We start from the raw sequence: 24,603 nt of genomic DNA on the forward strand, positions 1-24,603 counted from the left end.
AGTTTTCCTAGTTTGTTTTCTATTGTGGTAATAAAGACCACAACCAAATTCAACTCGATGAAGAATGTGTTTATTTGGCTCACAGGTCACAGTCCATTATTGAGGAAAACCTTGGCAGGAATTAAGGCAGGGTAAAGCCTTTTAAGAAGGAACTTAAGCCTTGACCATGGAAGAATTACAAACTTGCTCTCTATAGCTTTTACATTATGCTTTCTTATACAATCCTGAAACACCTGCCCTAATGTGGCACCACCTCCAGTGGACAGTGAGCTTTGCCCTCCCACATGAATCATTAATTAAGAAAATTCTTCACACAGTTGAGGCCAATCTGATAGAGTGGTTTTCTCTCAATTCAGGTTCTCTTTACCCAGATGAACTTGTTTTGTGTCAAAGTAGCAAATTAATCAGTGCAATAATAATTGTTATCTTAAAACAATTACTTCACAATAAACTACCTGAAATCACACAGTTACTCCTTCTCTTTTAAGACACACTCAGGAATTCTGTGTTGCAACAGTTTTTACTCACCATGTTTATAGGATCAACTGGTCCAATACTGTTCACATAAACATCAGTTTCAATTACTGTGGGCCTCACTGCAAATCAACACAGAATGGTTATTGATATCAAGGATTGCTTTAGAGGAACCATAAATTTAGTACTGAATCACATTGCATTATTTCAATCATAAAATATTTCATTCTGAAATGTAGCAACAAAAGCCTGTTACAAAACCAGAAAAACTTTTCAGTTTGTCATCAGTTATATAGATATAAATTAACAGGTTAACTAAATATTTCATGGGTGCAATCTAAAGATATTATGGTTGTGTGAAAACTGCTGAAGTAAATAATAGACTTTAAATTCAATAAAAATTTTCCAGATTTTTCTTGGTTCCAGACCTTTAGTATTATAATATATTTTTGCTCATAATAATACATATTTCTATTTAAAGTTAATTAAGACTTTGTTGGTGAGTGAGTGCACAACAGCTTTGCTCTCAGGGAGTGAGGAAAGGACTTTTTATTTCTCATGATCCTGATTTCTAAAAGGTTAATTATTCCAGGATGGCTAGTACAAATACACAATGTAAAGATGCTAAATATGGAGTTGAGAAAATATACAGCAAGTGTATACTGAGTGCCCATTCTAGAACATATTGAAACCTGTACAATGGGTATTAAAGTAGTCTATGTGTGCAAGACACTGCTCCCATGACTGACACACATGAGGACCTTAATAAATATTTATCCATTGCTCCTTACTTTCTCTCTTGAAATGGTATTCCTTTATCAAGTTGATAGTTGGATGTTACTGATCACTATATAGATGCTTCCATGGTCCTCACCTGCTTTGCTTTGCATGTTGCCATTAGGGATTTCTCAGGTAGTCTGCAGATGGTACATCTGATCTTTGCATATCCTATCAAAATGCACCTCAGTGTCAGGCATTTTAAATGGTTATAAAGTGCTATAATGCACAATTAAAGCTTAACCACTACAGTCACAAATCTGATGCTGACTGGGCTCCTCTGTTCCCTTTTTAAATTTCCCTCTAATGAGACTTACCAGATTAATAACAATGCTCTTGTCTGCCATGAAGAATCTTTTTACCTAGTTTGTTAAAAATCTACTCATAACCTCCATAATATAGCAATCAGAGGATCCTTTAGTTCAATTGTTTCTAGTTGAGGAACAGACATAAAGTGTTCCCAAATTAGGCATGAGAGGACAAGAGTTACAATAAGATCCATCATGTCTTCCAGAAAGATTGATTATGAGGAGAAAAGTCACCTTGTAGTTAGATGTTTGTCTGCAATCACAAACATGGTGTTAGCTTATTTGTTCAGTTCACATTCTACCACTGTAAAACATGTACACTTCCCCTTTCTGAACTGATATTCATCCCTCATGTTCAAGGACTGTGCTAATCTTCACTTTCTTTTCTACACAGTGACAAATCTGTCAGTCTTAATATTTTTTCCAGCTGTGGTTTACTGGTCTATCTGACAAAGCCCTCAAGCTACAAAAATTCAGCATATATTTTTGAATCCCTTGCATTGATTAGCATCTATAGTTGAGGAATCATTCATTCTCTACATAGATTTGTTTATGTGTTCCCTCAGACAAAAATAATTAAACAATACACATATTTTCCTAACCATAATATAGATAAGTGATGGGGGATGTCCTTGTGTGTGCTGTGAATATATGTTTCCCTTATTGGTTAATGAATAGTGCTGTTTCAGCCAATAGATGGGCAGAAAGTATAGGCCAAACTCTTTATGATTAATGTAAGCCTCTATGTGTTTGTTTACTTGGGACTAAAGGGCTGCAGGAACTGGCTAGAAAGAAACTCCTTCATCAGATTTGTCATTTTGAATTATTTTTTTAAAAAGTTGAGTTTTTAGATGGAAAAAGTACTGACAAAAGTGTATTTTACCTTGATAGCCTCATGTGGTTGTCTTAAATAAAAATTATGAATCAGAGGTTTGAAATTTATATGGGAGAGATGACTTCTGAGATGAGTGCTTTTAATTGTCATTTATTTCTCCTATTTACTGGAGGCAATAAATAGATAATTAAGCTAATTACAGCCAGGATTTAAAGGATAATTTTTATGAAGCCAATTAACAACAATATAACCGGTTCCTTATTTGAATTTGTAAGTATATTTATTGCCATTTCTAAGCAATTACAACTGATCTAAACACATGAGTCTTTCATAATCATATTTTTATTTATTCACATAAATCAATAAATATTTGGTTTCTTTCTTTAAAGACAACACTCAGCACTGGGTATTGCCTACAGTAAAAACAAATGACTCTTCAGGGTATGTATTTTACAAAACATGTTTGCCATATGAAAATGTAACAACTTCTACATATTGATGGGATACCCTGACTCCATAATATCAATATTTCAAAGCCAATTATAAGATGAAGCCATGTATGTTAGGCAAATATAAATCTGGCATTGGCACAGGCTCTGAGGATCCAACAAGGGAAGGACCATCATTAGTTTAAAATAAATATTTGCTGTTGATAAAGATATTCTGATTCTTATATCAGTATTTATTAATACATAAACTACTTAATTTTTATTGTATAAGGAAACAAAATTTGGATAAGGCAGGTACAATGTGTTTTTAAAAATTATGTTTTCATAAGACCACATAAAAAGGAAAAGATACCAAGATATAAAACATTACTAATAGAAAACAGTCTCTATGCTTGTTTATAGAAAAGTGACAATTTTCACTTTATCCTATTTGTTTTTCAGTTCTTAGAGCAAGACTCCATTAACAATCAAAAATATATATTTTCTAACTATGAGTCCATTTTGTATATCATATGGTGAGTTTTGCAGATCTTTTAATCTGTGGGACTACAGATTAAGAGGAAATAAGAATGTGAAAAATAAAGAAAATATTTCAGATTAACTTTGAAGCCAAGATTAATGTTTATAAAGCACACAACACAGAATAAGAAAAAAAAACAGAAATACCGAACTGCTTTGTAGCAGTGACTTATTGCCCCATGACTGATTTATACTATGAGTATTGTTTACAGGCAAAATTCTTCAAAACTAAAGGCTTTTATAAGTTTTGAGAAAATATTTTTTCTTAGCATCACACTATTCATCCAGAGTCAGGTAGCTACGGCATTTCTATGATATTTAGAAAGGGAAATACATTCCAGTTTGATACTAGAGAAATACAAATTAGAGGGAATGCCTCTGGTCTCATTAAATGATTCCTTTACAGTCAGCATAGATAATGGTTAATTAATCAATACACACAGACATCAAAGATTTTCCATCCACAATCTAATAATAAATAAGAAACCCATGCACTGACAAGAAAAAATACCTTTCTGTATAGAGAAGATTGTAGAGACGGTTGGATTAGTTTTGTAATATTCCATCTGAGCTGTGGTTAAATATTCTTTTCTGTGTTATTATAAATTTTATTTGCAAGATTACAATATATTGACAACATTTCTTCATTCACTCTCCTCCATCCAAACCCTTTCCCAATACCCACAGAATATCTTTAAAACAATTAGACCATACGGTTGACTAAGACATTTTAGGTAACAAAATTTTTTTTTGGAGGAGACAGTTTGAGACAGGGTTTCTCTGTATTGTTTTGGAGGCTGTCACACTGTAGACAAAGATTTTTAATGGTTATAAATTATATTTTACTTAAAAATAATTTAATGAAGCCAAATATATTATTGTTTACAAGTGGTACAAGTCCAAGAACATGCATAAAACGAGTCACCTTTCCTAATCATTCTTATATTTTTGGTTGTGAATCTAGCCTTTAATTACTGAGCCATCTCTCTATCCCTCTAATAATTCTTATGATTGACTGTTTTACATTCTCATAGTCTTTCCAAATAAAAAAATTGTTATCAAACCATGCTCAAAGATTTATGAAGTTTTCCCCGTAGCCTATTTGAGGAATTACATTTTTTTCAAATTGCTTCTAAAAGGAATCATTTCATCCAAATTGTACAATTAGGAGATATACTATTAGACACACACACACACACACACACACACACACACACATGTGTGTGTGTGTGTGTGTGTTTATACATACATGTACATACATACATACATATATATATATATTTGAGATATCTGAATCTGGTTTATTTATTTTTCAGTTTTTTATTAGAAATTTAGTAAAATCACAAATGTAGACAAAAGCAATAGTCATTATCTCACTGGTTGCTTAGCCGGTAGACCTACTACTAGACTAATTGGAAAAGCAGTCTCAATAATCAATATCAATATATAAGTACTATCATTATAGTTTGAAGGTTGTACAATGTGTGCATGAAATAAAACTAAACACAAATATATGTTGCTATCCTTATATACCTGCATATGAAAATCTGAAAATATTTTGCATGTAAGTATACAAAATAATGAAGAGTTGAGGAAACATTTATGGAAACAAATGTCTCAAAATGAGTACAAAGTCAAATCTGTGATAGCTGTAAAAGAACTCACAGAAATTATCCATGAAGAAACCTCCTATTATTAATGACACTGAATCTGTGACTGCACATACTTCAATCAAGAAAACTTCAGATCCATATCACAGAGTGTACTACATCACTAAGCAGGAGAGAAAATGGGCCTAAGTGCTGTTGAAACAGCTTAGGATTTCTCTGCAACAAGAGAGGGAACATGAAGTGGGATCAGAAATTCTTCATGAAACTTTTCCATGTATGTACCTTACATACTGACAAATAGAATATAATCAGCTGTGAAATTTTTACGATAATGTGGAAATTTTTCACTTACTTCAGCGATATCTATGCTACCAAGAAAGCAGGTTCTGAACACATAGCTTTAGACTAGACAAAGGAAATTACTATAGCTCAGTAGAAAAAAAAATCCAAGGATAAAAATATTTCTAGCACACTGCTTAATTATTAAGGTTAAGCAGTAATCATCAGTTCTCCATATTTCCAAGAAGAAATTAAAGAGGAATAATCTCTGTATGACCAAAGCATTGCTTAAAGAAATGTGTATAATCTCACTTAGGTTCTAATATTTCCAATAAAACATTAGACTAATAAAAAGGGACAAATAGTGCAGAGAAGACAGAAAACATCTGTGTTCGAATTAAAAAACCAATTTATGGGATAAGAGAAAAAGAGAGATAAAGGAGAAAGAAGTGAGGGAGAGAGAGGTGTGAGTACAAATTCAGTTAGAAATACTTCAAGCACTGTCTTACTTTGTGTAAGACTTTCTTCTGTTAACAGAGTGAAATAAAGTTTGTGAGAGAAGAGAGTCAGTAACAAGCTTGAGACTGATGCAAAAATCCCATTAAAGAGAACCTGTGTATCATCAATCTAAAGGTACTTAAAACCATGTTCTGAGACTAGAACAAATAGTAAGGGGAAATAAATCTATGGCTAAATGTGTTATAAAAGAGCATTCTTCAAAACAAGGTGTTTCTGGGCAAAGCACAGTGTCAAAAGTGAAAACAGAAACATGCTTTTCAAATTGGATGGAAAAAGGAAAATAGCAAAAGGGAATTACATATTTCTGCAAGGAAACAGAATATTAATGTCAATCAATCCTCTTCCAACACAAAAAAACACAGACATCACAGTTAGTATATCTGTTAGAGCTAATTAAGTGACAATATGAATGAACATCAATGGGTGAAACTATGGTAAAATATCTACTAATCACAAAATCATTAGACAAAAGGACTACTGCAAAAATAATTTAAAGACCACCATAATCCAAGTATGGAAAAATGCTTACAAACAATAACCAATAAAACTTTTGAGGAATATTATGTTAAGTTGTGTTACTTTTGTTTACTCTGCATTTGTTTAACTCTGTGAAGCTGTGGTTCTTTGCCTGTCTAAAACACCTGATGATCTAATAAAGAGATAAATGGCCAATAGCGAGGCAGGAGCAAGGACAGGCAAGGCTGACAGGCTGAGAGTATACACAGAAGGAGAAACAAGGAATAGGAAGAGCAAGGAGAGAACAAAGGAGGAGGACTTCAGGGGACACCACCCAGCCAGTAAGAGTGAAACTAAGATTACAGAAGAAGGAAAAGGAAAGAACTCAGAGGCCAAAGGTAGTCAGGTTAAGAAAAGCTGACTAGAAAAATGTTAAGCTAAGTTCAGGCCTTCATCATTACCAGCAAACCTCTGTGTGTGATTTACTTGGGAGCTGGGTGGTGGGCCCCTCAAAAGCCAAAAAGTAAAGAATAGAAAACAGACCAAAACAGGAAACTCATAGGAAAATACTCAAAGTACTGTCTATGGCCTGCACTTGAGCAAGCATTTAGAAAATAAGACTAATCACTAAACAGACTGTGAGCCTGGGTTGCAGTTCCTTTCCTTTAAACCAAGAGACAGAAGTCAGATGCAGAAATGCATGAAACAAGACGCAAAGATGGCAATACAGATGATCAGTAGTGAATACCGAGAAATTTAGTAATAAACTGTAATCATTATAAAAATATTTAAACACAAGATAAATACATTGTAGGAAACAGTTACTAACTTATCTATAATTGAATTCATGAAGAAATCAACACATCAGAATAGCAGTGATAATACAATAGAGTGAAATAAACAATTCTTCTTGGAATTAAAAGAATGGTTGATTTTTAAAAATATATCAAGTGTTGGAGGGGAGAAATTAAGTAAACTGAATGTCTCTGGAGCATGTGTTAGTAAAGCTATTCTTTTGAAATACTTTTCAAAATTTCAGGATCCTCCCAGAAACAAACAAACAAACAAAAAAAGAACAAGCCAAGAGTGCCTGAGGTGAAATGCTGAAACTCTGGAAAGAAAGAGTGAACCCAAAGCTTTGGCATCTGTATGTTCTACACTTAGAGACCAGGTCAACAGTAAAAGCTTTGCACTCATATGTGATGTAGGAAAGTCTACCCACAGAGGCCATGACTCAGGAAACTTTAAAAATATCAAAAAGGACTAATAAGATGAATAAGAATTGGTTATTTAATAATGCAGAAAAACATTATGTTGGGGGAAGTCCTGTGCATTTGTCAATAAAGTACTGTTGAGCCTATAGGGAACCAAGATAGGAGGGACTAGGAGTCCAGGAGAACTCTGGGAAGGAGAAACACAGAGAGTCAACATGTAACGCCATGGGGGTAGGAAGCCTGGAACTATTCTCCGGTAAGAAACATACTTAGATTAACAATTATGGGTTAATTACTTAAGTCAGAGCTAGCTAGTAAGAAACAAGCAAGGCCAACAGCTTCATAATTAATATAGCCTCCTGTGTGTTTATTTGGGACTGATGCTGATCTGGAACCAGGCGGGCGGGAAGGCTCCTCTCAAAGAAAAGCTTCTCTTAACAACATTAAAATATTAGAACAAAATTAAACCCAATTTGAAATATTGCTTTCTGTGGGACAGCAGAACATATAAAGACTAGATCACTAGTAAATATTATTGAGAATATCTATAAATTGACAAAGCAGGGGGTAATTATCTATATAGGCTCTGATGTCATATTATGAAAATTCTGTTTAAAACAAAAATCATGAAATGGTTGACTATAATGAAATGATAATTTATAAATCAATGATCCTTGATATGATGGAAGAGACAACATTGCTTGCAGCATTAAAATATTAAGATTAAGTATTGTACATGGATAAACAAACCGTATGGGAAGCACTTGAATTACTCCTGGAGATTGCAACGTAAACATGAAGAAATGGTGAGTCAATCCACATGCTTCTGTTAGACAATGCTATCTTAGAAAGGATGTCAGTTCTCTCAAAGTAAATTTACAAATACAGTACAACTCCAGAAAGACATATAACACAAATAAATAAATTTCCCAGAGACAGATATTGTGGTTCAAACTTCAAGCTGAGTTCAGAAAAGGAAAGTAGCCGGCCTCTAGCTCAGTCTGAAAGGGCTGATCCATGCAAGAACTCTTCAACAACTCTCAAACTGCTCCTTCACCTTAACAGCTGGAGAATGAATGCCCCTACTGAGTCCTTGCTTCTGTCTTATATATTTTCCTAGTATTGGGAATACAGGTGTGAACTATCTATAATTCTCTTTTAGACTTATTCACTCGTGTAGATCTGGGTGGCTTTGAACTCACAGAGAACTATCTACTTCTTAATTCTGAGTACTAGGATATACCACCACCTCATAACTTCTGGCTGCTGTGATTAAAGGTATGTGCCTGACTTCTATGGCTTGTGGTGGACGTTGATTTTCTGAATCCTCAGGCAAGCTTTAATAAATCATAAATAACATATCACTGTAGACAGGAAGGTTGATATATTCAAACATACATGCAAGAGAAGCCAAAAAACACAGGAAATTAAAGACAACATAAAATTATGACATGACATTGGCCTTAAAATATATAGATGTAAATGCTTTAGCCTCCATATTATACTTAATAGTAATGGTTAATGTATTGTTGTATATAAATAATATATTAGAGAATGAAAATAGAATTAAATACTTAAAATATACAAGAAAATCTCAAGTAATTAAATAATACATAAGACATCACAATAACAATTTGGAAATGCAGTTAGATTCAGAATTTATACAAAATCTAGGAATTAAATCAAAATATATGAGTAAACTAAATACGAAGCATAAAATTTGTTTTGTACATAGAAATACATTAAGTTGTAAAATTATGTCGTTATAAAGAGTGGCCAAAGTACTGTAGAGACATGAAAATCAAATTCCCCTTTTTTGAAAGGAAAGCTGTAAAAAGAAGGAATTGGGGACTAGAATGAATGCTGTAATGCTTTAGAAGTCAAAGCTTCAGTACAAAGTCATGCCTCATAGTACATGTATAAAAGAAAAATCCATAATAATTGATGACTTTGAATGTTTGCAGAAAGTACGTAATTTTCTACTATAGTTCACTGAGAAGTTAAAAAATGAATGAAAATGAGTAGCAATGAATACACCTGGGGCTTAGATCTTGAATTCCAAATGTCATTCCAAAAATCAAATAAAACTACAAAAGAACACAATGCCCTTGGAGGAAGAGTGAATACTAGATCTGGGTCAACAAGAGCTATAATGTCCGATGTGAGAAAAGAAACCAGCTTATAAAACAATAGAAACACAAACACAGACAAAGGAAACAAATTATATGAGGCTCCTGTGACTAAATGTTTAGCATTGTGCAATACAAAGAATAAGGACAATGATAGATTATAAAATGTAAAACAAAATAATTGCTCATAGACTTTGATGATGCTAGTAATAATAGGTAAGCAATCACAAGGGAAAGAGACATTGTACCTTATTGTAGAATTACAGTCAATGTGTGTAGAATGAATAATGGCAATATTGAGTCTGTTTGGGAAATAGAGCAGTAGTAAATGTCAGAGGTATGACTCACAGATGATTCTAGCATAATGGATAGGAATGTGCTGAAAAACTTTTGTTGGTTTCAGAGTATCACTCCACAAAGGGGGGGATTAACATCTTTATTCAAGGACATTGAAGGACTCAATACTTAAGCATTTTAGAAACACTAATATCACAAGCAATAAGTAAGTCCAGGAGAGAACATTGCCACATTCTCAAGAAGTGTGGTAAAATACTGTTGTATTCTAGGCAAAGGGATTAACACGACTGTTATAAAACATTTAGCAAAATTCAAACTCAAGGGTGCTCAACTGTTCTGTGCTCTTTCTCTCTCTTTAAATTAAGATATAATTACATAATTTTCTTTTTTTCCTTTCTTCCCTCCAATCGTTCATTTGTACTATGAATTCCTTTCAACTTAAATCATGAATGTGATATCTCCATCAAATCCTTCTTATTATGGCTCACAGAACTGTGCAGAAGAGGAGGTGGGAAGAATGTAAAACTAAAGTAAATGGAATACACAAAGGAATAAAGATCTTCTAGACACAACAGGGTTAGCAAAAATATGAACTCAGAGAGACTATGGAAGTATGCTAAGAGCCAAAACAGGTCTGCACCAAATGGGTTCTTAGGCCTAAAACAAGAAGGGGACATATGGCTCCTTCCATAACCCAAAAGCACTCCCTTGCAGTTAGCCACTTGCGAATGAAAAACTCATTTTCTCTAAACTAACCCAGTTTAGTCTCACTGGGGAAACAAACCACTGATAAGGGAAGGCCCAATAGTCAGCAGTAGGCAGCCAACACAAAATGAACTCAAAGGTATCTTTTGAGGTTCTTTGTCTCATAATGTTAAGCCAAGGCTTCTTCTTTTAGTTCCATTACAGGCATTCGCATATATGTTATAGCTTCTGGTTTGCTATTTATGAGATTTCTGTGTGCCCAAATATGTGAGTCTCTGTCTATATTTGCTTTTTCTCTGGCTTCTTTCTTGCTTGGTTGTTTTGCCATAATCTGATTTGTTCATTTTGACATTCTGATTTATTCATTTTGATTTGTCTTATTGTAATTTATTTTAGCATTATTCCTCAGACTCAGGATTTCTAACAAGACACAGAAAGAGTGCAAGTGAAGAATCACATGGAAAATGAGGGGTGGAGGAATTGGGAAGGAGAGGGGGAAATTCAAAATCAGAGTGTATTGTATGGAAAAATATTTTCAGTAAAAGGAAAAAAGAAATCTTTAATGATTCTTTTCCCTAATTTTATTATTAAATTATATATAAAAACATATGTTGATGTATATTCGTGCCTGATTATATACATACTCATATATATACTCATATATATATATATTCTGCTTAGAATAATTTAGTCTTAACTTGCATAACAATACATATGTATACATGTATGCTGTATCTTTTGCATGTGTGCATGTGTGTGTGTCTGTGTATTGTGTTTGCATGTGATTTCGGAGCTGACTACTTAGTCTTTAAAAACCAGAGAAAACTATTTGTTTTTCTCTATTAAATTATTAAGGTCATATAAACACAAATGTTGCATGATTCACGAGAGGCATAAAATTAAAAGATCTGACAATTAATTACTGGTGTTAATATAGAAAATTGGTTAAGGCAAAACTAGATTCTATGACATAAAAACAAATTTAAAAAGGTATTTAAGACTGTTTGATATGTAAAGGAACAGATTTTTAGCAAAAGGAATGACAAAGGAAAATGCTACAATCCTGGTAATATCCCCAAAGCGAAGGTCTATGGAAGCTGACTGTGACATCCTAATTCCTGCAGCCAATGAGAAGCAGTTGACCAAGTACAATGCACCCAAAGTCAAAGCAAAGATCATTGCCGAAGGAACCAATGAACCAACCATTCCCAGAAGCTGATAAGACCTTCCTGGAAAGGAACATCATGGTTATTCTGGATTTCTACTTAAGAGCTGGAGAAGTGACAATGTCTTGCTTTCAGTGGTTGAAGAATCTAAATAATGTCAGCTATGGCTGACTGAACTTCAAATAAGAAAGGGAATCTAACTACCCCTTGCTCATGTCTGTTCAAGAGAGAAAATATGGAAATCATGGTGGAACTATTCCTGTGGTCCCTACAGCAGAGTTCTAGGACAAGATATCCGGTGCTTCTGAGAAGGACATTGTGCACTCTGACTTGGCCAACACCATGGAGAGATCTGCCAGGTAAATTATGCACACAACCATGAAGTATAACCTGGGATTGGGCCTAAAATTAGCTGCCTATGTTAATGCCATCGAGAAAGTCTTCAATGTATACAACGAAGCTGGTGTGACCTTCACAAAGACAGGTCACCACTAACTTCTTTACCACCCACTTCCACTATAACTTCTGCGTCTGCAGATCTGTCAAAAGTTTACACACAACCACAGAAATCTGTTCTTGTGACTCATTAGGTAATGAACACTGTTCTCAGCAAGTCAGTCTGAATCAGCCCCTTAAGAGAGATTAGTTTAGAGGATCATGTTCAAGTTGATGTGTAAAAGTAGGAATCACATGAATCAGAAAGCCGGCTACTTTTTCTTTTTTTTATGTATTTTTTTAATTTTATTTTCCAGTTTAAATTTAGATAAAAAAACAAGGTTGCTTCACAAGTCAGTTCCAGGTCCCTCTCCCTTTCCCTCCCCTCCTCCCTTTCCCTCCCCCCAACCCCCCCCCCCGTTATCCCCTCATTACCCCAGGGCCTGCCGCCTGCCTCCTGGCTGTGCTGCCTTACTCTGGGCCTTTCCCAACAGGGTCAGTGCTATTGCCAGGGAAGGCGTTCAAGAGCACTCAGCCACTTCTGGACAGGTCTGGGAACTTGGACACATAAAAGAATATGTGTGGCCGGGCTGTGGTGACACATGCCTTTAATCCCAGCACTAGGGAGGCAGAGGCAGGCAGATCTCTGTGAGTTCGAGGCTGGGCTGGACCGAGAGCCTCCAAAACAATACAGAGAAACCCTGTTTCGTAAAAACCAAAAAAAGATAAAAAAAAAAGAATATGTGTGTGGCATCTTCCAAAGGTGGCATGGTCCTTAAATGAGTTATTACTATTTTACATCTGCAAAATAACTCAGTTTTTTAAGTTGCAAAAAAAGCTATTTGTCTTTTGTAAAAATAAATACAAAAGTATAATAAAAAGTTAAGATGGGTAACTTAAAATACAGCAAAAATAGGCAAAGTAAACCTGCAGACAAAATACATATTTCTTTTACAGAAACTAGAGTTTCATTCTGGTGACCCACGTCAAAATTGCCTGTATTTCCAACTCCAGGGTATCTGAACACTTTTCTACTCTATATTGAAGCATACAAGGCTACAATCAAAAGCACAGATATTTTTAATCAAAAAAATAAAAATTCATTTTAAGTTTGGTTAAAGCTGTTAAATGATTGAACTTTATTTGTAAGGGAGAGACCAAATTGACAAAATATGATCTATATCAGAAAGTATTTGAAGTTTCAATAGACTAAGGCTCCTTGATCTATGTGAAGAGAAAAAAACAGTCAGAGCATCTTAAAACTTTCCCATAGCCACCATCAGTCCTTCATACAAAGGAAATAGGAATAAGGGATGCTAAAGCAACCAAAAAAATTGAACTATTTACTACAGTCCTTCCAGGGCACTTTGAATGAAATTAATGATGTGAAGTATTCATTGTTGGGAAAACAATCACATTTTTATATTACTAAATTGAATGAAGAGTTATCTTACAATAAATAATGAAGGTTAATAATCAATTTTGAGTAATTATACAGAATTGATTTTCTTCCTGTAAGCTAAATACACATTATATAGAATTACTGTTCATAAAAACTTTAAACATGGCTAAATATATTCAGCAACATTTCTTTTTTATGATCAAATCAGCTTTATTCATTTTAGCATAATTTGTTTATTGAATAGTTGGGAATTTCTTATCATGCATCTTAATTCCACTCAGCTCACAGAACCTCCAAGTCCTCCTCTCACCCCTGCAGTGCCTCTGAGAAGAATACTAAAATAAAATCAACCCAAATAAAGCAAACAAACAATCAAAAACAAAAGACAACATTTTTTACATTACTTTACACCTTTAGATATGTTATTCCCAGGAAAATGTAAGTATGCAAATATTTCATTGATAACTGCAATCTTAACAAAATTTTAATTAAAATATTGTAGAGTTTTGTTTGTTTATTTGGCTTTGTTTTAAGTTACTGTGAGAAATTTAACACTGCTATTAAATGTGTATAAATTTGCAACAGACATAGAGATACAATATTGAACAAAGTTGATTGCCTCCAGTAATGTTGTTGTCACTACTTATAGTTCTATGCTAATTAAATATGTGCCACTGGCACAAAACTGGAAACGTTTATTCTTTTTTCAACACCATCACTTTTATGAGCTTCTTCTTAGTCTTCCAAGCAGTTTCCTCATAATTCTTTGATAACACATTACATTATCAATTGACAAACAACCACATTAAAAGTATTTGTTTTCTGTCTCCTCTCAAACTGTGAATTCCTCAAAGACATTGAACATTGTAGTCAAACATCCTCAACCATAAGAATCTGTGGCATGTATTGGGTAAGAGATATAATGATTGAAACAGCATCAGTGAAGTCATCAAAACTCCAGACTGATACATCAGACTTACCTCCTATGTCTGGACGGAGTTTGTTATCATAACCTTGAAGTAGTGAATTTAGAATTTGTGTGATATCTCCTTCATGAATTTTTGGTGCCAAGACCCATGTTTTATTCATAGTTAAATCTTCATCATCTTCATCATCTGCTTTATCAACACTAAACAATTCAAAGAGAACATTGCATAGTAAATATTTCATTAAAATCTGTTAATTTAAATTACGTAAGTTATTTAAAAATTATTCCAACATGTGGTAGTATGATCACAGAAAATCATATATCTATATAACTCAATGAACTTTTATTCAAAAATCATCACTCAGAACAGAGGTAGTGGATCTTCACATTCTGTTTCATACTTTCACTAACATATGTATCTTATGTATTTATCCACCACCAAATTCAAATACAAAAATTCCGAGACAGAATTAGAACTTGAAAATCAATTATCTTTATATCCTTTCTCCTAACTCATGCCCAGTACCTATGCTCAATCCTTACTCATGTTTTATGTTGCCATGATTTATTTGCAAATGCACAAGAAATGCACAGCTTTTCTTGTATATTGAATTGTGCTTATATATTTGTACATGGTCTTGTATATTTAATGTTGTATTGTCTTTTGAAATGAATAAAATTTTGGTATCCAATGGGTGAAACCACTGAAAGCAGCATAATCTTTAAAGGTGGGGTTTAGTTCAGCAAATTTAGGTACTTAGAATAGGATTTTGAAAGACATAGTGGGACATCATTCTCTTTGCCACCCTATCTTCTTGCTTCCAGACTTCCAGGAGGTAAGTTGTCTAATATTACCTTTAGCTTTCCTGACATGTGGCTTTCCCTACCCAACATAATGAGACAACAATGAGATGAAACCTCCAAAATCATGGGCTAAAATGAAACGTTTTTCCACATATATTGATTGCATTTGTTATTTTTCATAGTACATAAAACTGATTAATGCAATGTTAATATAATAAATCAAAGCTCCTCTCCTCAATAATTCTGATATTCTAATGAGATTTTTTTCTTTTCAATATTTGTTTGTTCTTTTTTATCCATGAATTATCAGTCCACTAGCTTCTTACTTGGCCACCCTTTCTGCAAAAGGATTTTACAAACCCTGGTCTCTAAAAGTCATATTTGACTCTTTAAAAGTTTTGAAAAATAAATTATTTATCACAGACAAACAGACATTTAATATTATATAAGTTTAACATGCCAGATGACCAGTTACATTTAAACCCATTCCATCTGTTCAGTCTGAGAACAAGGGTGTTATAGACAAGCCATCCCTGAACTATAGTGATCAATTAGGGTCAGTTTGTAAGCCACAGGTATTTTAGACTACTTAGTTACCACCACACTTTAACATTGTATTTTCCTTTTCTATTCATAAGAAAGTCTGTTTGACTTTAATTGCACATCTTAGGACATTACTAGTTACTCTTACTTCAGATTGACTTCCCTAAACTCTCATCATTTTCTCTCACTGATGACACATCAAGTAAGCAGGCAGCCAGAGCAAGCTCTTTGCCCTTTCTTTTTGTCTCATTTATATTATGATGATATTAAAAGAAATAGAATGTATTTTTTGCAAAACCTCAGGAAATATCCTTTCTGGAGTCACAAGGTAATTGCCAGGCCACAGTGCCATGCTTCTGCCGCATTATCTGTCTTCTATTACATTACTGACGGGAAACAGCTCTCAAGGAAGGTATTGACCCATAAAACATCAGTAGTTCTGAGATTCTGACACTTGCACTGCTTAGAAAAGACAATGAAACACTGTTTTCAATGTGGGAAAATTTTAAATGAAGATGAAAGCTTTCCACTACACTTCAAAGAATGTAATAGCTATTACAAAGAATGAAAGGATAAACGATCATACATATGTGGTTTTTAGATTTCATGTAAGTATTTTATTGCTTGGATTGTTTTAAAAGTATCTGGAACATTCTCCTCACTGAACCTAATATTATTTCCTTCAATATTTCTCATTTTTTCTCTAAAATAAATAAGCAGATATTTAGCAAACTAAAACAATAACAACACTGTAATTCTTGGAATCCAGGCTGGTGAGACATCTTGGAATATTAATATACCAAAAATTACTGTCTGAGGCATTATTAGTAAGCTATGTTTTAGACTTCCTTTCATCTGGGCTCTTTGCGTAGAAGAAATTCTTCGTTAATATGGAAGGGCCACTGAATATATAAGCAGTTGACCTTCTATTGAAACACGATTATAAAATATCACAATAAACTAAAGGATTTTCACTGTAGTTTGTATGGTAACAACATTTTGATAAAGAAAGAATAAACACTCATTGAGTTATATGCCCTTTCCCGAGGCAAAACTAAAAACAGACCTTGGTAATATTACATAGATATCTTTCCTGATTTTATCTCACAGCAGAAAGGAATTTCATTAGTACTAATTTCTTTTTTTTCATTGTACCAAACTTTATTCTAATTTTCCAATTTGTTACTCAACGATCAGTGCTAATATCTTAACACCTTCCTTCAAGCTGTCCAAATCAGTTTCAGAAGATTTGTTAAGTATTTTAATACCATATTTGTCTGATTCTGATAATTAAAAATAACAGTTTTGAAACATATTTGTTACACTCTGCTGGATGTGTAGATATTGCAAACAGATGGAAGATTATCATAAAATTGACATATTTTGAACACCTATTCATTTATAAGAACTAAGTATTCATTACTAATTTTTCTTTACTAGCACTAGAAGCATTTCTAAATTCATCCTGAAAGATGTCTATAAGTAATTTAAATTCATACAATTGTAATCTCAATGAGTCATTCTGTCTTGGTTAAATAAATTTACTAATTGTATACTACTGATGATTTCATTGTTATTAAGGGCCATTGTGCATACCAAATACCAAAGGATTTAAGGAACTGTGCTACAAAGTATCTTGTGGTGGTTCCCCATACCTGTTATTTCATCTGATTTGCATTAATTATGGGGAAAAGACACTTACATCTCCATTTCATGGGTAAGAACAGGCTTGTTTTACAGGACATCACTGTTTAAATAATAGAAGTAGGATTTTTTCTTTTGTAAAGATTCATATAAGCTGAAAAAATGTTCCTTATGAGTTTCCCTGAATCATTGGATTTATCTTTAATGAATAATCCAGATGGTGGGATATGGATTTGCTACTTTGAAGAGGCACAACATATATGGTAGGTAATAAGGAAGCTTGTTAGATTACGTAAGTTTATAAAGGCTCCTCACTTATCTTTTGGTTCCAAGAAGGTAAAATAGTAACCTCAAGGTATCACACTCCCAAAATTTTCAATACCTATGAATCACACTTTCTCTGTGATAGACGCTTTCTAAGGAACTCAGTCTCCATCTCTGAGTTTTCATTCTTTTATGGAGAAATTATCATGTATTTAAAACATGTGAAGTTCTGGAAATGCAAAGACAAATAATGAGTCATTCCTGACCTATTGAATATTTCCTAGAACAGGGCAGATCTATTCAAACAAATGATATTGAAAAACTTCAAAAATAACAGTGTTTATTGAATTAAGAAACAGCATGCATTTTAAACAACATGCGTGCATTTTAGCAAGGTTAAAACATGTCCATAATATATTGTACTCCCTTATCAATTAATGTTTATAGAAAATCTGAAAAAAGTCTAGAAACTTCTCAAAACAGTTGAGAATTCAAGCACTTGTCTAGCATGCATATGGTCTGGATTTCAGTCTCCAGGACTACTTAAGCAAATCTAGAAAATATTATGATCATGATATCATATGAAAAATAACATTAAGAAGTTTGTATCTATCATCACTAATACATAGAATGATTGGAAAATGGATAATATGTATACTTAATCTGCTACACAAGTGAGACTATAGAAGGTTTTCTATTTAATAGTATTTTACAATTTTCCACTACATAATTTGTAATATTAAGACACAGACATGAATGAATACAGTAGACATCACAGCTTGAAAATGAACCGTTGCTTTTTCTATACCAAAAACTGCTCTGAATTGAATTTCTAATCATAGAAAAATAAATAATTAAATGGAGTCTTTCATGGGGAGAGACAGGACATTATTCTGTCAACGAAATTGTCATGACACTCCTGACATTTGCTGCTAGCTCACATCCAGCTGCTGGCAGGAGAGCAGCCCTGAGACTATACAGACCCTGCCTATCAGAAGCTGCTTTCAAGTAATAACTGAACATGAGGGGGCAGTAGTGAATCTACTCCTGTTAATGCCTCTCTTCTCTAAGGCATCCTAGTGACTAGGCTTTTCTTAGAAGAACGCCAAGAAACTCCCAGGAATTCACAAGCTATAAGTCTCCTAGTAATAGTGGAAAGGGTGCCAGAACTGGCCTTCTCCGGTAATCAGATTGGTGACTACCTTAATTGTCATCAGAGAGCCTTCATCCAGTAACTGATGGAAGCAGAGATCCACAGCAGAGCACTGAGCTATACTCCAGAAGTCTAGCTGAAGAAAGGGAAAAGGAAATTACAAGGGAGGGGGTGTCAAGATCATGATGGAGAAACCCAACCTAAGCTCTTGGAATATGGGTGACACTGGTGGGATCAGGACCTGTTCCTTGTGCATGAGCTGACATTTTCGAACCTATTCCCCATGCTAGGATGCCTTACCCAGTCTTGATGCAGGGGGAGCAGCTTGACCTGCCTCAACTTGATAAGCAATGCTTTGTTGACTCCCACCGGAGGCCTGCCCCTTTCTGAAAGGGTAGAGGCAAGGTGGGTGGGGCGAATGGCAAGAGAGGAGGAGGGAACAACTGTGTCTGGTATGTAATGTAAAGGAAAAATTTAATAAAAAAAGAGCAATGTACTCTGGAGATATTCAGTCTAAACTTTTCCTTCCCTCTTGAGGTTCACAGGTATCAAGCATATGTTTTTGCACAAAGCTCCTCTCTTCTATTTGCCATTCCTTGCTTTAACTTTTGCCATAACTTTCTAGCAAATATCTCAAACATGTCTTGTCTCATCCTGGCATCTGATTTATACTCTGAAGTTTCTGTTTATACAGGGTTTTATAACTAGTTACTAAAGCAAGTTTTGAGTCATCTATGTCATGTCTTCCTAAGCTGTTACTGTAATGTGCTATGTAAAGTTTCTGATGCAACATTACAGCAGATGCAAAGCAGTTTGATGGCTATATTACTTATTTTTCATATAGCAAGTGCTTTTACCTGATATTTAAGAGATAATTTATTTAAAGAATAGTGAGACTGTGCCATACAGCCAGGAGAGGAGTCATGTTTCTCATTATGGCAACATACATGAGCCTAAAAGCAAATCAAGCAACCACAGCAGACCAATGTTTACATATAAGATGAATATTCTTAAGTTTTCTCAGGACAAGACTATTGTAGACATGCTTCCCTGGAACAGTTTTAAAAACCTCCCTTTCACTTTCAAAATGACCTAGTTTGGATGATGAATTATAGAGTAACTCCATAGATAGTTCACATAAAAAGGGCAGTGTGTTCTGGTTCTGACACACAGCAGAACCTCTCCCATTAATCTACAAGGAAACAGAGTGCAATCTAGACCAGTCTAATGAATTGCCCAAGGAATTTCTCTAACTCAGAGGAGTATTGATCTGCCTGATTCCCATGGTTCAAAAAAAGTTTATAATTTCAAGTGACAATCACCTATAGGGTCATAAATTTCATACAGGTATTCCCTATATATTTCTGGGGAAAGACAGATTCATTACTGCTTATTGCATCGAGTATATATTGCAGAAATTCTCTGGGTAATAAATATAATACATATTTTGCTACTGCTACTCACACATTAATACTTTGGAATTAATTGATTACTACATCATCACAAGAAAAATTCCTATACTATTATTACTACTACTACTGCTTATTAAAAATATCACATTTTGTAATTTATGTGATCATTGCTATTATTTTTTGAGATTATACCAACTTGACTTTCAAGAAATATTATTTTTCTTATTTTAAAGCTTCATTACCTTTCTAAAATCTACACATAATTAATTGAATGCTTTATAACAAAACCTTGAGGGAATGAAAACATTTGATGCATTTCTATGTTGATACATATTATATATATCCTGTGAATATGTATATTACTTTTTCCCTTTCAGAATATCAACTCCAAAATAAGACTAAGGTGACATATCACATATAAATATTTGAGCAAAATTTGTTAACTGTATTAATTTGTATTTCCTCCGCAGACCCTACCTGTGATCTGCTGATCAAGAAAAGACAAATAATCTTAATTTTTTATTAGATGTTGGGAATTTTGAAGAGTACATTTTGCATCTTGATCATATTCAATTCTTTCTCCCAATTCCATGGAGATTCACTTCTTTCCCTACATACATAACTTTGTGTCCTTCCCCCCACCCCTTCAAGTCCAAACCCTGTAAGAAAACTGTCTTTCTTCTAGCAGCTATCAGTAGCCAACTAGGAGCAAGATTTCAAACCACCTCACTTTTCAATCCTGAGTTTTGTCAAAAATCATCTTATGTATGCTGTCATCACAATTAGAGCTCTTATGTACAAATGTCCCATTGAATCTGAGTCATATACCCACTCCAGCATTTATAATCTTTCTGTACCTTCTTCCACTTTGTTTCTTGAACATTTAGGAAACAGTATGACACAGATGTCCCATTTATGACTGCACATTCAGCACTCTTCCATTCTTTGCCTTTTGCCAAGTTGAGAGTCTCTGTGTTAATTACTGTCTAACTCAAAATATTCTTCAGGAATATTTGAGAGATTCATTTGTCTACGGATATTTGTCTTAATAACATGTACATATAGCAGAATAACAGATTTTTCTGCCATAGGTCCTATGACCTGGGTAGCCATATATCTGTCTACCCAACAACAGTGTTTGGTATGCTTTTCATCTGGCAGAATGAGTTTTAAATTTAATTACGAAGTGATGGATGTCTGGTTCCATGACAGTTATGCCATTACTGTATCAATAAGCATTTCTCACAATGTCAGTCATATTGTAGAGTGGTATGATTAATGATGATTTTTATACTCTGACAGTATGTGTTGATCTTCCTGGAATTATGAAAGATAGACAGAAGACGTGACTGTTTCAGGTGACTTTCAGTTCGATTTCTCTTTGGATCAAGTGTATGGTATTGTCAGGAATAGGGTCTTACCAGAAGTTTCTGAAGGATATCCAAGAACACTGGCACTGATCTGTAATATAAGGGAGACTATGGGACCTCACTTGCCAATAACTTCAAAAAATAGTAACCTGTTCCTGACACTAGACAGCTTTCTAACCACTTCTTACAGTAAGAGTGTTGTCATCCAATCCTAAGATAACTCATTTATACTCTTTGTATATGAGTGTATATATTTTAGGACTCTTCTATAGTAGTAGCTTCCCTTATGATTTTTTAAAGAATATCATTGGTTTTAGTCTTCCTTTTTTCATTCACAAACATGAGAAATATTCCAGTGAGCAGATTGTTCAAGTAGCCATTTTCAGGAATGTGGAGGAGGGATGAGCAAAGCAGTCAAGACCTTGCTGGAGAAACCTACAGAAAGACCTGACCTGACCTAGTGAGAGCACACGGACTCCAGACATAAAGCTGGAGAACCACTATTGGACCAAAACAATCCCTCTAAATGTGGGTGCCAGTGAGCCGGTCTGGAAAGTCTATGGGACCTCTAACAGTGAAGCCAGAGTTTATATCTAGTGCGCAAATGGACTTTGGGAGCCCATTCCCTATGGAGGGATACTATTTCAGCCCAGATACAAGAAAGAGGGCCTAGACACTCCCCCAAATGGTGTGACAGATTTGATGATCTCCCATAGAAGGCCTCACTATCCTTGGGGAGTGGGAAGATGTGAGTTGGGGGGGCAATGGTGGGTATGGGAAAATGGGAGGGAGAGGGAACAAGGAGGTTTATATGTAAAATAGATTGTTTCTAAATAAAAAATTATAAAAAATTAAATATAAACAAGAAAAAAAAGAATATAGAAAGAGGTTCTACTCCCAGCTGAGGATCCTTTGGCCTGCAACGAATGCTAGTAGACAGAGTACATTTTCTTTAAGGATTCATCCCCTAGAAGGATTACTCATGTTCAAGTAGATGTTCCTACAGCTGTGCGCATACTTACTGTCAGTGCTGTGTGCACATGGTGGAGAAAAGAGAAAAACAGAACACACAAGGTTGGATGGGAGCAGTGGTGGAGGGTGAGGAAGGTTATAGAACAAAAGTGGAGGGTGAGCTTTATCAAACACAGTTACATTTTGCTACTGAGATAAAACAACATGATCTAGACATGGTGTGAAACAGTTTGTTTTGTCTTACAGTACCTGCAGGCTGAGAGTCTATCACTGCCAACAGCATTGCAGGATATGTCAGCCATGAAAACAGGAAAAGGAAGCAGAGAGCTCAAAACCTTAACCACAATCAGGAAGCAGAGAGACTGAACTAGAAATAGTCCAAGACTTAATCACAGTGTGTGCCCCAGTGACTTACTACTGGTAACAAAGACATACTTCCTAAACCTCCCCCAAACAGTGCCACCAGGTGGGGACAGTGTTCAAATACTTGCCCCTATTGGAGCATTTCTTATACAAACCACCATATCCTTGAAGAATAAAAAATATTGAAAATGTAATTGAAAACTTCTTACATCAACAAAATCACAGTAAGTCAATAAGAGCAAATCAAACCCTCAGAATCAGATCAAAGGATACAGACATTTGATGAATGAAAAAAGACTAGTTCATTTATAAATAAAATAATGAATATCTAGCAAATTGTATTGAAATTATGATTAACTCAGTTATAGTAAATAAAAATCATATTTATAAAATAAAATTACAGAGACTGTTCATTTCAAAAAGCAGTAAACTGCCAACTATTAAAGATGGCACAGAAAAGACAAAAGTGAGTTAAACTCTAGTGAGAGAAAAATTACAAGTGACACATGGCAAAGCTCCTTTTAAACAATACCAGAGACAATAAAGACCTACGAGAATTCAAAGATGGTAAAAGGCAAGTAAATATATGGAATTATGCTAACATTCACTAGTAGTGATGCATAATACATTAAAATACAACAATACTTTTAAAGATTACGCTGGCAAAATATCATATGGTCCATTACTAGTTAGAAGAAAGATAAGTGGCACTCTACAATCATTAATAGAATATGACATTCATTCTGTGTGAAGTAATTTGAAAATATTGATTAATTTATTGAAATAACATCATGTACATTATTTATATATGCATATCTATATACAAAAATCTTGTTAAAATTCAAGTTCTTTTAAAGAATATTTTAGAAATCAGAGTTTACCTGTAGCGTATAATAATACAAAACCATTAAGAAAAGGGATATAGGAAATACACTGATCTATAAATATGTCATTTTTTCATCCTCTATGTTTAATTGCAGTTGTTTAACCTGGGGTGTTACATAATTCTTATTATTGAAAATCTCACAAATTTAAATGTAGTTTGATCATGACCATAAATACTACCTTACTCCTATGCCCCATAGTGCCCACCCTATATCCTTCCCACTTCCATTCCCTCTTTTTATGCTTTGTATATATTTTTAATAACCTGTTAAGTCCTATTACTGCTACTCTTGAACACCTGGATAAGTGTCTGTCCACTGGGCAGCTTGTCAGCAGCCGGGTCCCCAAAATGAGAGTCAGTATCCCTCTCTTAGCTGCCCACAGCTTCTCCCACAGGAGTCATTGTCGTTTTCAAAAAGATTTTGAACAAGTCCTAAACTTTTGCAAAATAGTTTATTTAATCATTTTAAAACTATAATAATGAAAACTTTTTTTACTAATGAAAAAGGATTATAGCAGAGTAAATTAGTTTTTTAAAAAAATCATGACTAGAGGCATATATTTAGGGATAAATTAAAAAGAGAAAATAATAGAAATAGTTTTCTTAAAATTTAGATACTAAAACTGAAATCTGTTTATTCTTTAGTGATCCATACTACAGTAACAAAAATATTGCTGATAAAACATGTAA

The 24,603-nt window shown here is 34.1% G+C and overlaps 1 protein-coding gene across 2 annotated transcripts in view; it reads right to left on the bottom strand.

Annotated features, from left to right (window-relative positions):
- Positions 1–24,603, bottom strand: part of Gabrg1 (gamma-aminobutyric acid type A receptor subunit gamma1) — a 68,985-nt gene that overhangs the window by 35,768 nt on the left and 8,614 nt on the right. The window contains exons 1-3 of one of the 2 annotated variants that reach the window (XM_040747155.1): positions 14,555–14,624; positions 1,349–1,422; positions 529–596 (exon numbers count right to left, since the gene is read on the bottom strand). In XM_040747155.1, the coding sequence (XP_040603089.1) occupies positions 529–596; positions 1,349–1,364 (84 nt within the window). In that variant the 5' untranslated portion in view covers positions 1,365–1,422; positions 14,555–14,624. Of the gene's footprint in view, positions 1–528; positions 597–1,348; positions 1,423–14,554; positions 14,704–24,603 lie in introns of those variants that run through there. The other variant, XM_040747154.1, reaches the window with a different exon arrangement.

Source organism: Mesocricetus auratus, unplaced genomic scaffold (assembly GCF_017639785.1).
Source record: "Mesocricetus auratus isolate SY011 unplaced genomic scaffold, BCM_Maur_2.0 Super-Scaffold_100006, whole genome shotgun sequence".
Taxonomy (NCBI): domain Eukaryota; kingdom Metazoa; phylum Chordata; class Mammalia; order Rodentia; family Cricetidae; genus Mesocricetus; species Mesocricetus auratus.